Source organism: Geospiza fortis, unplaced genomic scaffold, assembly GCF_000277835.1.
Source record: "Geospiza fortis unplaced genomic scaffold, GeoFor_1.0 scaffold206, whole genome shotgun sequence".
NCBI classification, from domain to species: Eukaryota; Metazoa; Chordata; class Aves; order Passeriformes; family Thraupidae; genus Geospiza; species Geospiza fortis.
The window spans coordinates 3,807,153-3,824,318 of record NW_005054311.1 but is presented as its reverse complement, the minus strand read 5'-3'; the positions used below and the strand labels follow the sequence as shown (position 1 = coordinate 3,824,318).

The 17,166-nt window shown below is 39.1% G+C and overlaps 1 protein-coding gene across 4 annotated transcripts in view; it reads right to left on the bottom strand.

The window, feature by feature from the left end:
- The window catches only part of LOC102043057 (poly(rC)-binding protein 3-like), a 158,914-nt gene that overhangs the window by 47,586 nt on the left and 94,162 nt on the right, over nucleotides 1-17,166 (bottom strand). For all 4 annotated transcript variants that reach the window (XM_031055624.1, XM_031055626.1, XM_031055627.1 and 1 more), the window contains exon 2: nucleotides 1,556-1,705. In XM_031055624.1, the coding sequence (XP_030911484.1) occupies nucleotides 1,556-1,633 (78 nt within the window). In that variant the 5' untranslated portion in view covers nucleotides 1,634-1,705. The remainder of the gene's footprint in view (nucleotides 1-1,555; nucleotides 1,706-17,166) is intronic.

Here is a 17,166-nt window from a genome sequence, read left to right as displayed (position 1 = left end):
GAGAAAATGAACTTTATCTGATTTCATTTCTGATTTAAAAAACCTCCAATAATCCTAGCCAACAGTTTAAATAAAATGTCCTGAAAATGACAGATACTTCATTTTTGCTTTAAAGGCATGATTCTGAAACAAGTAGAGGTGTCTGACAATGATTAAAAAAGCCCAAAACACCATCACTTAAGCGCATGGGAATGTGACTGCAACCAGTAGGGCTGCTTATACCCACTGGGATAAGTATGTGCTCAAATGCTTTCATGGACTGGGACCAGAAACCAGTAGAATCAACCCTGAAGACCTAATTTTGAGCACAGACACGTGTACAGATTTTAGGTGGGTTTTGTAAGAGAGAGTGTTATTAAATTTGTTTGACAGATCCCTATTTAAGATGCAGATTTACACACCAGATGCCTGCCTGAAGCTGAATATTTCAGGGGGAAAAAAATCAAAATGGTTAGATCATTTCTGAGAAAAAACATAATTTGATCTGACATAACCTAATTTCTGAGGGTTTTAATTTGCAAACTTAAGCTGTACCCCCTCACACTTCTCAACAGAATAGGAGATACCTTAGTGTCCTATTCGTGCTATGGATTTATCATATGTGTGTTCATACCATAGTTTGAAAACATCCACTAGTTTAAAATGTATAAGCATTTTAGTGATAAAATTAAATTCTAGGAGTAAAAATATATTTTTAGATTTATATATACAAATTTGATCTCCAGAATAATATGCATTATATATTCACTGTTCCCTGTTAAGGATGAGACCTAACCACCTCCTTTCTATAACATTCATTCATTAAGCCTAAAAACGCCTGGAGCTGCCTGATGCAAATAATACAAACAAACCTATGAAACGTGTTTTTTAATTAAAAGCCCACTTTATGATCTGTTGATGTGAAATAAGCAGCAGCCAGACTGTTAAATCTGACAATACTGAATTGGCACTTTGTCTGTGGCACAGATTTCCCACTTATCTGCATGCTTTAAGTGCTGCACTGGACAGAAAGGAAATGAGAGTCAGTCTTCCAACCCAAACCCGCAGGGACCTGGGCGAACCCCCACCATATCAAGGGGCTCACTGATGAGATGTTACAGCAGAATAATGAAGAACTGGACCCCATTTGCATTCAATAGAAATAGACACCAACTCCGTGGCAATTATTTCACACGAGACAATGTTCTGGTATCCTAAAAAAGCCCTGCAAAACTCAGCAAATGCTGAGAAAGGCGAGCTGTATGCAGGTCAGCCTCCTGCAAGGGTCTGCCCAATTTGGCTCACTATCAATGGAAGAACTCCTTTTTTTTTTGCCGCCAGATCCGCCAGATCCGCTCAAAATGGGTTCGTTACAGGCAGGGGTTGTTTCAATGAGCTTGGGCTGCACCGTGAACTTCAGCAGGGTTCCCTGAAAGGCAGGGAGTGATTTTTTGGCCGTGGCAATGATGCTTTTGACTCAAGGTGGAGGAGGAGCAGACCCTCTGTCAATGTTAGTGCCAGGCTCTGCTGGTAGCTGCACACACACTCAACACAAAGGCAACAGGAAATGCTTCACCTTGCCATGCATGAGAAGGCGTATGGTAAGAGTGACATTGAGACCTCCTTCGGACATTTTTCCGTCCTTCGTGTTCATCCCGGCCTTGTAGCTTCAATACTTGAAAGTAGCTTCGTTTTTTTATTTTTTTCTTCTATTCACTTAATCAACCTAAAGAGAGAGAGAAAGAAAAAAAAGAAAAAGTACCATTGAGTGGCTGAAGCTACTCTGAACTGAGAATATCATGTTGTACAAACCAATTAACATTCCTTCCTTTGATTTTCTGGACTACAGTTTAGTGCTGAAAAGACTCCTTTGATTATTATCCCTCCCCATCCAACTCTTTAGCCCTTCACCAATTACAAGATAAACTCCCTTTCGAAACCTTTAAAATTTTCTTAGCTTCCTGTATTTCCAAGTTGAAAGCACAGAGCACAGCAGAGTGAAGTACAACATTTTCTTCTGAAGAGCACTTTGTTATCTCCTGCAGTGTGTATATGTTACATACATATATCTATACACACATTTTTTACACGTGCCTGGTGCTGTTTTTATTTCTCTCCTTGTTACTACATCTTTCTCTTTTTGCTCTTGCAGAAGAGATATTTTTGTTTTCTCTCCAGCTAGAGAGAAATTAATTCTGAGCCTAAACACTGATCCCTGCCAGCAACAGCGGATGACACATTATCAAAGACATCTGAATAACTAAGAGCCACTTGCTGTTGTAAATCTGGGCACTGTCTGACTTTGTTTTTGTCTATGAGGCCCAGAGGTGGCTCAGTCCCTCAAAGGCCAAAGCTGAGCCTCAGCCCTAAGTGGAAGGAAGATTTTTCTTAATTCCTAATGACAAATTGCAGATTTCCAGTCATTTACAAAGCCATAAATATCCTAAAATGCTAATGAAAGCTGCAAGGGCTGGCTTTGAAGGGATAAACAAGCTGCATTATGAGTTTATTAATGCAAGGACATTTATCAGCACAAACAAAAATGAGAGCAGGAAGGAATATTACCAAGGGCAGACAAATTCTGTAGTAGAAAAGGCTTAGTGACTCCTTGTTCAGTTTTGTCCTTTTCAGGCTTATCTTAGAAAGCATAAAACCCTTACACATTATGCCTCTCAACAACCATCCCTTTTTTGTTACCCATCCTCTGTAACAACCCTATTAGCTTTGCATCTTCGGACTTCCCAAATATTTACCTTGCACTATATATAAATAGGGCACTGGCTAATGAGCACTCCTAGGGACACCCATTTTGTGTTTTGGAGTGGCAGGACGCTCTCCCCTTGCCAAGATTGCTCAGGCATGGGCCTGAACAATTGGAAGGGCCTATGGGATCATTCTTCTAAAAACTCTGGAGGAAGTATCGTGAGGCTGTTTCACCATTTGATTAAGCTCTGTCCTAAGAGCCACTAAGCACTTTACTAGATCAAAGCGAAGCCTACATTGGCTGAACATGCTATGTGTGATTCTTAAAGAAGGGCCTAAGAAAAGCGTGGAGAGATTGCTGATGCGATTCATGGCACCCTGGGGGTCTGCCTCCAGGCCTGCATTTCCCATAGTCATTGGTGGACAGATTCATGAATTTGTTTAGTGCCTTCTTGAATCCATACATGTGGTCTCCAAAAGTGGTGGTCTCACATGTTTAATATTAGTGTGGAAAAATGTTCTCCACTCTACGTAGCTTAAATTTGCTCACTGATATTTCCCCTTGTTACACATTTTGCCCTTTCTGTGTTGTCTGAAGACTGTCACACCAAGTCACTTCTCCGAAGCTGAAACTTCTCATTTCAGCCAGGGCTTGTGAGTGACCAAGCCACTCCTGATGTTTTTGCCCCTGGGAAATACACTGGAAGAGTCTTCTCTCAAGCCTCTACAGGAATAGTAGGACCACAGAGAGTTCCTGTGCCTTCAGTGACTGCAAGAGTAAGTGGCAGACATGCCTAAGGAGAGATGAAAAGAAAGAGCGAGAAAGAGCAGCTTAAACTCCTCATTCCACCTTCCTGATTTCCCCTAACCCGGCATGGACTCAGAGTATTTAGTACCATGTCCTCCACCACCCACACCACAGCTGCTGATATAAATCCATTTATTTCACATTTCTAGGCTTATCCCTTACACTACATATTCCCTATCACACTGGAGAAAGGGAAACAAGAAGTCAGGTGCCTGGGTGAGAAGGCAGAAAACAGAAGCAGCCTGGCCATGCCTCTCATGCACCATGAGTGCAAGAAGATGACAGGAAAATGTTCCAAGGCAGATCTCAGGGAATGGCAGAGAAGGGTTTCAGCTGTACTCTATTTGTTTAAGATTAGAGCAGGACTCAGGGGAAAACCTGCAACTGGAGGACCATGACAGCCCCTTCTGAGAAGTTCAGAGCGTGGAGCAGAGGAGATCACTGAGGTTGCTCCCAGGCTGAGACAGGGAACAGTTGCATGCTGCTCTGGACCTGCTCCTTGCTGACGGAAATGTCCCGGCTCTGACAGCCCAGCATTTTTTTATCTGTCAAAGATAACCCAAGCAAACCCAAAGTGCCAAACAGGAGCACTTTGGTACATAAACAGCAGCCTAGACCTTGTCATTCTGGACTGTACGAGAGCAACACTGTCTCTTTGAGACCTCCAGAAACCGATGGCAGCTTTCGGGCATGCTTGGAAGATTTCAAGAACAGCTGTGTTTCAAGTAGAAGCAAGGTACGTAAAACCTCTGTGGATCAAAATTCGGTGATGAAGGTACAGTTGTGTTTCTAATGAAATGTATTCCCATGTGGGAAAAATAATTCCAGACTAGAAACAGGTTTACAGTTGCCATGGACTTTTACTACTGGAATGCTACAGCATCACTTTGGAAAAGAAAAATGGAGGAAAATCTTTACCCCCAACAAGAAACCAATCTCTACCCAAGCCTGACCTTTTCCAGATAAAACCTGAAAAAAGTCAGTAGTAAAGGCCAACACCTTCTGGGTTCTTTTCAAAATCTCAGAGATTAGAAATGAAATTCCACCACAAATATTGTTTAAAAAGCCACAGCTATTTGATTTTATGAAGGATTTTGTCACTGTCCCTCCTCCCAACAAGCTTAAACTCTGGCACCTGGCACTGAGAATCAGAACAGATGTCTGGGGGAGGGCTGGGAGTGTGTGTGCCTGCAAGGAGTTAGGCAGCTGTGTGAGATACAAAAGGAATTAATTCAAAAAGGCAGTCTCACATGCTAAGGAAGAATATTTAAAAGCTACACATACACCATGAAGAGAGAAGACGTTTTACTATGCCAGGTCAATCACATCTGCCTCAGTTGTCCTGAGAGTGCAAGTATTCATTTACAGCTTTACAAAGTAAACCTACAGCACTGTTAATGACCTGGGTGATTTGGTTTAAAGACAGATTAAAATAAAATGTGTTGTTGTACTTAATTACTTTTAACTTTAAAGGAATTTATTTTTACTTTTAAAGCAAGTTTTTCTGCAGACAATGTTGCAAACATGCTGATCTCTGTGTGCATGCAGATGTCAGATCATCACACTCACAAGGAAGAGAATGGCTCCCTCCACAGAGCCGCCTACCAGACATTGAGACATCCATGTATTTATAAACCTACTGCTGTCATATACAAGCGCATTGTGAAAATTTAATTGGTAAAATAATTTCCCTCTCCTTTGCAAAGTCAGCATTTTGAACAATTTACTGTGCTCCTGCCTTGTGTGTGCTTCTCTGTGAGCGAACAGGAGGCTGAACACAGGCAGCTTTCCTTTCTCAAGCTCTGTGCAGTGAGGTCCCATGGCTACCCTGGGGGCTAGGAGAGCTGAGTCTCAGACTGAAAAAAAAAAAAAATCAGTGTTTCACAGTTTTCCTGATGCCAGAGGAAAGTCAGGCGACTCCACAGGTGAGCAGAGAGTACTGTGCAGGAGTGGCACAGCTAAATGTTAAGAGTGAGGGTATTTGCAATTTAGCCCGCCTTCAGCAGAGAGCTGGCAGTGACAGGAGGACACCTGGACAAGATCCTCTTCCTGACCTTGGGACTCTGGACCAGAACGCACAAAGTCCAAGATCTGGGGCTCTGCAGCTCCAGGTAACAAGTAAAAAATATCATGCCCACAGAACAAAGGAAAGTAGCTCACATCAGGTAGTTCCCAGCAAACTGCAGATCTTTACTTCCTTTGAGGCTTTTCCATTGTCCTGTGGATATTTCCACTGCTGTTTATCATGTAAAAAGTGAACATTTTTCTTCAGGTAGAAAAATACATCCAAATGCATTTCAAAAACCACAACCTTTTTAAAACATCAACAAAATGGATGTGAAGTCATATGCAAATGCCTTTTATCTGTAAGTATATGCTTCTATACATTTTTAATATTAGCTATCTCAAGCTGGCATTTACCACAGGTCCTACATGCTCAATATTTATTACACACAACTTTTTAACATGGCTTTTCTGTAATTGTGGGTAGATTAGGCGAATAAAACAACAAGTAGCTAAACCGCACGTTTATCGAACTACAACAAAACCCCAACACAGTTCTTGGGAATTTCAGTGAATTAATAAAAGCTCCAAGATGAACTATAAAACTGAAGGGCAGTGTCACAACCCCCACACATGCACACACATGGAGGTTAGGAATCCTTGTGGCTGAGTGGATAGTGTGAGATGGCTGCCTGAAGCCTGAGACATGCAAAGCCAACCTCCTGACACCCTTTCTTCCTACCCCTCAAGCCTGCTAATTCCCTCCAAGAAAATAAGCAGGCCATTGCAGAGAATATGGCTGCACAGTGCTTTATAAAAGATATCCATGTTAAGGCAACCACTTCAGGCATGCAGGGTAAGAAAGCAACAGGCAGGGATGCCAAAGATGAATAAAATCAGATAGTACCAAGGTAGACATCAGGCAATTGATCTCTGAGTTTAAAGCCCAAATAAATTATTTGACATCTGTGAATCTGCCAAGAGAGCTACTCATCTCAAAGATCCAGAGAGATGCAAGGGAGAAGTGAGAGAGAGTGTGCACAGGGTGAGGTGGGGTGGAGCTGCACAGTCACAGAGGCGTGCTGAAAGCAAAGAGATGCAGAGTGAAGGGAAGGAGAAAGAGAGAAATTTAGCTCCAGATAGCTGATACAGGGAACAGTGTGAGAAAAATCAATGTGGAAGCAAGAACCACCTGGAAATATTAAAGGAGGAAGCCTGCTCTGCTATGTTAAATCTTGATTTCACAGTTGTTAAATCTGAGCTGTTCGGAAAGAAGAAACTGGCCAGAGCACCCAGCACAGCATTCTCTGTGTTTGGGCCTCAAAACCTCTTGAACCTAATTATGATGCTTCATCACTATGAACTGAAAAATGCAATTATGAAGAAAGTAAGGAAGAATCTACTGATAAAATTGAAAATAATAAATTCCAGCTGTTCCACTGGAAGAAAAAAAAAAGATAAAAGAATGGGGAAATGATAGTGACTGACATTCAGGAGAAGCCACTTCTAATTCACATGAGGATGGTTAAACTCAGTCATATAGTTTCCATGTATGTGTTGGTTTAGAAAAAGATAACTTCTTTTTCTTAAGGGAAACATGAGAAAATCAAGTCTCTCACAGTAAACATGTAATTTTCATAATATAAGGAAATACCCCAAAGGAGGGATAACCAGGCAGATATCAAGCCATAGACATGGAGGCATGAAAAAGAAGACTAAGACATCAGCAGAGTAATGTGAAGATGAACAAAGAGATTTGTCATGACTTATGGAGAACTGAAAACTGGACAGAAACACACCACTTATGAAGAAGTAGCTCAGAGTTTCATCTGTTTAGCAAGAACTCAAAAAAACAGTATTACAAAAAAAAATATAGCAAGAGTGAATAAAAAAGAACACAGAAAACTGAAGCACAGGAAGTAATGAAAAGGTTGTAGCTAAGTCCTCTTGATCAGAAGACTCTAGGTGGAGGGAGACCTCCCAGGAATTGAAGAAACACACTGCCAGGGATCACAATGAGAAGAAACAACCTGTGCTTTCAGCAGAGCACAGTTCTTTGGAGGCAGATTTATGCTACTGACATGATTTTAGTCTTTCATTTAAACTGGAGGGAATACAGGAAGGGATAAGGAACGTAAGAAAATTGCCACAGAACAAGAACTGATGACATTATCAGTAGAGTTGACATATTTGGCCATACAGTAAGGCTTAAAATTAGAAATAAGTTGTCTGCCACAGACAGGTTGGTGCTATCAAACAAGGAGATGACTACTTTGCTTACAAGCTCTTTGATAAGCTAGGCAGCTGTTATCGATGGCTTTTCACCTGAAAGTAACATCTCTGGATGTCAAAGGACTAAACAGTGTAATTATCAAAAAAAACCCACTGGTAAAAGAAAACCACCCCATCCCCCTCACTGGCCAAAAACCAACAACCACAGCTACAGGTGAAATCCAGAGCAAAACCAGCTCAGCTGCAGTTGTCTTAAATTGTTTCAAGGAACATTTTTTCAAAAATTATTAAAAGAGATAATGATCTGACAATATTTACAGTCTCAGCTGAAGCAAAAGAAGACAACTGGGTATTTGCTAAACATACACTTCTTCACTTTCTGTGTGAACTGAAGGATAAAGACATCCACTGTTACTAAACCATATTGTTATGAGGTTACTAAAAAAGCTCAAAGGAAGCCCACAATAACATAACAGTAATAATAATGACAATTCTTCAAAGGATTTTTCTCCCAATAATAACTACTTGCAAAAGGAGAAATCAGGCTTTGGTGCACTCCAGTTTTGCACAGAAGCCTCACCAGGAGAACCTGATTAATGAACCATAGCTACAGAAGCAGGTGCAGTATCAACCTTTCTACTTTATCTCTTCCATCTCCCAAATTACTAGAGAGGACTCCACACAAAGGAATAAGATTATACATTTTATTCACATCCTTATAATTTATACCCCCAAAATAGATTTAATGCTAATCTCTAACTCTTTCATGAAGAGAACAAGATCTGCAGATCCTGGCTCCCTTAAATTGTTGTATCATGGCCCATTTTAAGTAGGGGGATAGTTGGTGTGAATCCAAAAATCCAGAAATTAGAAAATTAATTCTTTGTGTTACCAGAAAAAAGCTTACATGTGTCAGTTGGCACAATGAGTTTTTGCTAAAAAGGTAAAATAAGATAAAACAACAGCTCAAGAATGAAATTTAAACACTAGAGAGAAGAAAGATTCAGGAAATTCATAAATTACATGCTCAAGGAGATACAAAAAACACCTAATAAAAGTAAGCTGAATATGGGCTACTAAGAGAGCAGTAATTTAAGGACACAAACAGATACAGAAAACACATGTTTGTGAGGGTTTTTTTAAGTGGTAAAATATTAGCTCAAAAGTCAAAGGGGATTAAAGAGCAACACATTCTTCCACCAGCTAACAGCCACCAACAAAAAGCAGTCACACAGCTTAGCAGGCCCTGTGTTTTTACCAATTATTGTAAAAATCTCTTTATCTGTCATATGCTAAGCTGTGTAGTTACTACAGATGGTTAGAAGTAGTAGTTTTGCTAAAGATGTGAAACTGATAAGGAAAGAACAGGATGAAAAAATAATGGGACAACTTTTATAGGCAATTGAAAGTATAAAAACTGGCAGGACTCCAGGAATGCTGCCTTTTGAATGTAATTTTATGAAGTATGTGAAGTGACAGTAGTTTTTCCTTGATATGTTTGATGGTGTTTTGCCTGAGGAAGAACCTATCCTATCTATAGAAGAAGCTGCCTTGTGTTCTCCCTGCAGCTGCCTTTGTGTTCTCCCTAAAACAAGAAATGCCCTCACCCTATACCACTGACATCTCATTTGCTGAAGATCACTGCATGTCAAATAATCTTTGAAGAGAACCGCAAAAGATTAGAGACTGATTTTTTCTATTCTCAACTGATGAATGTTCAGCCACTGAACTTGATGTGTATGAGTCCTTTTCCTCATGCTAGTCAATAAGCATGAGCTTTAGGCAATTACACTGGTTGTTCCCTTTTTGATTTATTAAAGGAAGTAAACAGCAACATATTTATGGATTCTTTTACTAATAATGTTTTTTTGTAAAGCCTTTTCAATAACCAATAAGCTGTTGTGGATTTATTAGAGGAAGAAAAATCACAGAAGCACAATAAAGGCTATTGTCTTGTTCACAAATTTTCTACTATCAACATTTAATGACAAATTACTTATTTAACATAAATTAATGTCAAAATATTATTCTGTGTGTGAATAGACAGTTACACACTGCCAAAATATCGGAAGTTATCCCATTAGAAACCATCACATGCCAAACAGGTAATAAATGCTATCAAATGTCTGGAAATGAAGTATCAGGAAATCTAGAAAAGCTACATAATGATATTCAGCAAATGCCAAACAGATCTGGGATCTGACAGAACTAAATAATTTCAGGGCTATGGAAAACACAGTGATTCTTTTGCCAAAGGCATCTTCCAGCTTTCAGATTTTTCCCCCTTCTTTCTGCAATTATTCCAGAAAGAACTACCCTGGCAGAAATGCAGAGAGGAACTTTACAATTCCCCATGAACTACAAGACGAGCAGTGCAGTGAGCATGCCAATACTTTGTACAAACCCAGCAGCCAACTAGTGCTTCTGCATCAGTGCAAAAGCCAGGCAGATAAAAGCTCCTGTAGATAGAAGCTGACATGCTGGACTAATGCAACATAAATGCTTCCACAAGAAAGTTGTGGCAGCCCACTATAAATTACTCTGTACAAATATTCTCCAAAAGGATTCTCCAAAAGGATTTGAGGATGAGCAGGAGGACAGAGCAGAAGGTGTTTTCTTTCCTTTCCTAATGGCAGCAATGAAAGGAACTGTAAGCTTCATCACGAACCTGCCAGTTTGAAACATCAGGGAAGACAACTTATGCATATGGTAGACCAGCTATTCACCAGACTCTACAACTCTAATCATAGCTTTAAGCATAAAATCGGCTTTAACTGCCACTTTATCCTGTGGCTCCAAACTCTCAAGTAAAGCACCACATTTCTCAGACTTCTGGGATTTTTTATGTTGCTTGTTTCAAACGGAAATTTTGCCTTACTTGCTCATGTTTGACTAAGAAATAGTCACTCCACCTAACTTGGATTAATCATTCCATATGGTGTAAGATAATAAAACTAATAAAGAAATGTACATGTAAGCACAAGTAGCATAGTGGTCTGCCTAGCACAGAGTTGCTTACAAGAATGGCCTACCCTATAAGAAGAGACTTTTGGTCCACACCTATTCCTGAAAAAAATCTATGTTCTGATGACCTAAACATTGTGAATGTGTGGTATATTTGTTAAATAACCTCTGCCCTCTAAAGTCAAATGCACGATTCTGACATTTCCTCAATAAATAATTTCATTCTGGAATAATGTTTAAATTTTAAATTTACCTTAATATAATTTAAAACAAATAAAGCAACAACTTTGCTTGTTGATATAAAAATAAATGTACTTGCAAGAAGACAGTCAAGCCTAAGTCTCTTTCCCATTTTTTAAAATGTATAAGAGAACAGAGAAATAGACACAGTCTATTTCCAACCAATTTAAAGTAAGATTTATGTACATACATGAAAAAAAAAAAGAGATACTTCAACTTAGTATTTAAATATACAAATTCAATTATTTGAACTTAGTATGTATATATATAACTTAGTATGTATATATATATACAGAATATATTTCAACTTAGTATGTATATATATACAGAATATGGTTAAATAATGACAAGCAAGCAAGGTATAATTTTTTACATGACAGATGTGGACAAATTTTAAAACATTATGCACCACATTGCTGGGGTGTAATCTAATAAGCAAATATTAAGAACAGAATGATTTTTAAATGAGGTTCTTATCTTCAATAAAAACAGTCTCACAGACATAGAGATCTATAATTTTCTTTGCCAGTACATATAGGAGTTAGGACAGCGTCTTATTGATGAAAGGCAAAAATTCCCCAAACCAGAATAGTCAAGGAATTATAGAAGCTTCTTTAATAGGAAACATTAACCCATCAAGTATGTTCCCACTGGGCACAGAACAGATATTTAAACATATCTGCAGCTCTGTATTTCTATTGGTGTTGAATTATATCTAGAATATATCTTTGTCCAACCTATTTGTAAATTAAATGCTTTCAAGACATATCTGGTTTGATAAAGTCAGTTGTTTCACTCAAACCACAAACATGGTTGTTGGTCAGTGAAATGAGGCTAATAATAATGATGATACATTTAACTTAATAAAACATAAAAATATTACATATTGATATAACTGAACCTCTGACACAAACAAGCAGAAATATCACTTTTGTCATCACCTTCATGATGTTATTTACAAGGCTGTGATTTGAAAAGCCATTCAAGCTTCCCAGATGAATAAAAGAAATACTTATTTAAAGTAAGGGAAACTCACACAGCCTCTCAGAAAGGGAAGAGGATGAGCTCCAATTCTTCAGTCGCAAGGGGATGGGTAGCAGCCTCTGGAGTGTGAGTCACAGGCTCCCTCCCGGGATGCCACACTTGTGCTTGCTTGAGGCAAAGAGGGAATTGTCTCAGAAACCAGTCCAACAGCAGCACAGCTGTAACAGCTGCAAATATGGCTGAGAGCTGCAAAGACTTCCATCGTTCATGGGGATAAAAGGGGAAAACAAAAAGCAATGTTGCAATGTCCTGCCAGGGCATTGGAATTGTTGCCTTCAAAACCCACAACCTGAATATTTAAGTTCTCAGCTGCTGATTATTAGTGAAAACACATAGCATTACACAGATTTCACTGTGAAATTAATGACTACGGAGTAGGTAAGAAAATTCAGTAAGTTCCAGAGCCTCATTTGAAAAAAGATTTAACAAAAAAAAAAACCCCACCCAATCAAAAAAAGCAAAACTCAGCCCACAATAAATGACTCTTTTATGGGCAGTCAATACTCAGACTAAAGAGCCAAACGCATCCTAAGATTTAAGCCACTTAAATCAATATTTTTGTCACTGATTTAAAGCTCAAAAGCCAGTCTAAGTAATGAAGTATTCAAAACCAAAGAAAAACATAAAATAGTTTATAAGTGACTTAAAAGTGCCAGTTGTAAAGTGAGCCACTATATCTTGCCCTAGCAATGCATCTGGCCCTAGCCATCCATTTGTTACTTCTGTGGAACCTTTAGAAAGCAGAGAGTCTCTTTTTGAAGAAACAACTCATTTTTTTCACCAAGCTGCTCAGCTGAAACAGTGCTTCATGAAAGGTGTCATTTTGTCCAACCTTCAGTCTCCTTCTGTACAAACACATGCATACACATGTACCTGTATATATGTCCATGATGTATACAAGCTTCTCCAACACTTTCAACATTTTTAAGAGTTAACAGGGATGTCAAAGTGTCAGGTTCACACAAGTTTCATTGAGACACAGACTAAGAAGGTGCAAGGTCATGGTTCCACTGCAGGCCACTGGGAGATTATTCTCTCAGCGATAGCCTTGAGTGACTAATACAATCACTCTAAAAGCTCCCAGATTCAGAGAAATTCTCAACAAGAGATGCTTTAAGCAGACACAGGACACACATTCATTTTTTTTTCCACAGCTGCTCCAGTAGCTTTGTGGCTCATACACAGTCCCACGACCTTTAACAGATTTTCACGGACATAACCAGTTGTGCCATTTGGTGCTCTGCTTTCTTTATGAAAACAAGACAGGACCTTTGCTAATGTGAATGATTTGATGGTGCCCCTACCTCCCCACCTTTGGTTTGGGACCACAAAGTTGTCCATTAGTTCATTCAAAAGAAAAATTAGAGTTCAAGAGAAGATAATTGCTGACTTATTGCAGAAACGCCAGAGATACATTGTGGATATACACCCAGGAGTGGGTTACTACTGAATAAATAAATACTTAAATAAATAACCCTCTCTAAAATAAAATTAAAAAAAAAAAGCATTACTAAAGTTTTGGTACTGTCTACATCAGTAACTAGAAGAAGGTATAACCATCACATTAATGACTGTCACTTGGACAGACTGCAGACACTAAAAAGAGCTCATATAGGAGCAGAAAGATAATAATCCAAAAAGTAACACAGTGGAAAAAAGGTGACAAATCTACAATACAAGCAATAATACAAATACAACAACTGAGAAACCCAGTTCTTAAAAACGAGTCACATCTGGAAAGCCCTGATGATACAAAAGACCTGGGGATGACTCAGGCTACAAATTAAAGATTTAAAACTTGTGCTTTGAAGTAGGGGAATAGGAAGCATCTATGTTCTCACAGCCAACTCCAGTTTTATATTTGCACCAGGACAATCCATAACCAAAGCAACCCAAAAATTGTTAATCCAATGCAATCCAAAAACACAAACAAAAGAAAAAAGAAAGTGAAAAAAGAAAAAGGAGTTCATTAACAGGAGAAAAGAAAAAAAACCTACTTACTAAAACTGACAGAAAGACGGAGGTGGACCTTAGCTACTGTTCAGTCTAATGTAAAGGAAACAGAGGCAAATGAACCCCTGAAGTCTTATTAATCTCCAGTCTCCAAGACTTTGTACATTTTCTCTTTCTTTTTCATTTATACTAGAGCACTGGAATTATTTTTATTGAAGTTGGGAAGGGAAGGGATATTTTAGAAATTTTTTTACTATTATTTAGTTAATAAGCAAATTAACTTGGTAAGAGGAAAAGGAGGTCATATAGTATTCAAAAAGATACAATACTTGTTTTCTTTTTTCCCCTCCAGTGCTCTGCATTGAAATCTGAAAAGCCCGTTTCAGATTCTGCACGTTGCTATTGCACACGTAATAATAGGACACACTGGCCTTTGATACAATTCTCTTCAGGGAACAAAAGCTTCCTTTGGCACAACTACAGCCACTGCTTGTTGTAGGTTACACATGTCTTTCCAGTCAAGCATGATTAATAACTGTTAAAAAAAATGCTCATGACCCATGGCAAGTATTCTTTCAACTATAATACCAGCATTATGGGCTCTCAGTAATTTTAAAATGTGCTTCTACAATGGAACTATAATTTAATTACTTTTTCTGCAGCCTGTTCCATTTTGTTTCATCACTTTGATTGCACCATGCACTTGGCAGCTTATGGAAGACTGCATCTGCCTCCAGGATTATTTCACTGGGCTCTTTCGACATCTGTTTCTGAAAATGACTTTATTTGCAGTGGCATAAAGAATAATCAGAGACTTGTTTAATCCAGATAAATTGGAAAAGAGAGAGACACAGAGTCGGAGTTGGAGACAGGGAAGAGACCAGGGAAAAAGAGAAAGCAGATCTATGCTGCATGCTGCAGAAGACATCAAAATAATCTCTCCTCTTCCTGTGCTTCTGCAAATGTTGTTATCTGATGGATGATATGATACATGAAAAGATGAGTCACTAAGTCAGTTCCTTTTAATGTTTAGGGGAGCTCATAGATGCAATACATTCTAGCTAAAGCTTCATGCTGTGTTTGATCAGTTTAATAAAATTTTCATGAATTACATTTGCAACCTCATCCACTGAGAATCACAACGCAGTCTGAAATGATCCGTAGCAGTTGACAAAAGTCCTTGTAATAAATGAGCTAAATCCAGGCTCCAGCCTGACCTGACATCCTTCCAAAGGCAGCTACAGCCAACACCTGTTGCCGAGTGCCACTGCACAGCTATGGGCTGAGTACACAGCTCAGCATAACTTCCCAAATATCAGCGCCCGTGAACTGGGTCACCTGTGTATCAGATGACCAAGTTCAAGGCATCTGTAACATGCCCATGCCTGCCTGAGCTTTGATTCAACACAATGGAAACCAGCACTGTTGACTCCTGTTTACTTTTGTATTATAGATGGATTTGTTAACCCACAAACCATTGAAAGCAGTTAAAGACGTGCCCTCTAAAAGATCACAGGTGTTGGCCAGGTTTTATTTCATTCTTTTGTTCTCTTTGCCTGTTTTTTTTTTGTGGAGGGTGAACATATACTTCTCAAGACACATCCACTGCTTCCCTAAGAACGCTGCAGGAAGGCAGCTCTGCCAACAGAAGCAGAATTTTAGGGACAAAGCCCACTAAAATTCTAAGTGCTAGAGTGCTAGACCATAAGGATAACAAGCAGAACAACTAACATTGTCTTATTTTTGAGAGTTTCAAATCTTGCCCGTCTCCTTTCTTTTTGGAGCTATATTGCTGCAGCAAGTACATCAGAAATTAACTGGCTTAGACACATATATTTCCTAGGAATTACTTTAAGACAACTCCAAGGGAGGCCCTACTGTTCTCAAGAAAACAATGAAGAAAAATCATCATCCCCAGAAGTAACAGGTATCATGCAAACACACAATAGCTGGACATAGTGCCCATGCTCTTTGCTGTTGTCCCTATGAGAAGGTCACAAAAGGGAAAGACAAAAAATTCCTCCTCTTTCTTCTATACTGCACTGCCTCTCCCTTCCTCAGCAAAATACAGCAGGTGAGCTGAGGACATGAAAAAAATCAAAGTTTCCACATTGTTGATCTACTTATAGGCAATACAGGAAGCAAAACTCCTCTGGCAACCAGTGTGCTAGTAACTTGGCAAGCTTGACAATCTGCATTTGGAAACCTGGTTATTTTCATAAAAGACATAATCCCCAAAGTAAACAACTCAAACTTTTGGAAGGAAACAGATCAAACCAAAATTTTGTAGTTAGAAAAAAGGAAAAGAACCATAAGTGTATTTTGCTGATGAATTACTTGAAACCCAGTAGAACAAGGTTCTCTCTGCTCCTTCCTAACCAAGGTCCCCGATACCTCTCTGATGTCTGAGGATGAGGTGAAGATTTGATAGAGGATATCAGCTATTCACAGAAGTTTTGTAATCAGCTAATCAGGTAGGGAAGCTGTCCTGAAAAGAGATGCATTCCAGTGACAGAGCATGCTGTGAAAGTCCTATTAAGAGACTATTAACAATTATTTTATTTCTTATTTTTTTCCTTTTAATTTAGACCAATTTAATTCCTCCCCTCATGTTCCATCTAACAACCTTTGGCTGTAACACAGCAGTTGCATAGGGCCAGTGGTCATGCAAAGAAATTACTCATTGCTTTTCTAGAGCTTCAATGTAAAATGTACACAGCATAAGACACAGAGAGTCAGACAAGGCTTTGTTGTCTTGCCAGTATTACCAAAGAACAAAAGCCATCATGCTTAATTAGCAATTCTCCCTAAAGAATTTGTAAGGATGTACTGTTTAACAGCCAAGGTGAAAACTGGTTTTCTTCTGAAGCACCAGCTAGTGACCACTCCTGGACAATGAGCAGATGCCTGTGCTGCTGGTCAGATGTGGCTCGGCAGCAACTCTTCCATAAAAAATGCTCTTAAGAACAAGGTAAGTGTTTGAACACTTAGCTTAGCCACATGAACTGGGAATGAAGCTTTCAAACCACTGTTAGCAACTGAAGACAGAGAAGCCAACCTACTCCCTTAAGCACTGATAATAAAAGCAGTTTATAAGGTCAGGGTCAAGTCAGGACACGGCAGCATGGGGGCAAGTGGCTCTTTTCTCATGTTACTTAAGAGAACAATAGAGGTGTCAGCTTATTGCCTGTGGTGATGCCAGTATGTCCTCTCAAAACCAATTTTTTAAGAGGTAAAAC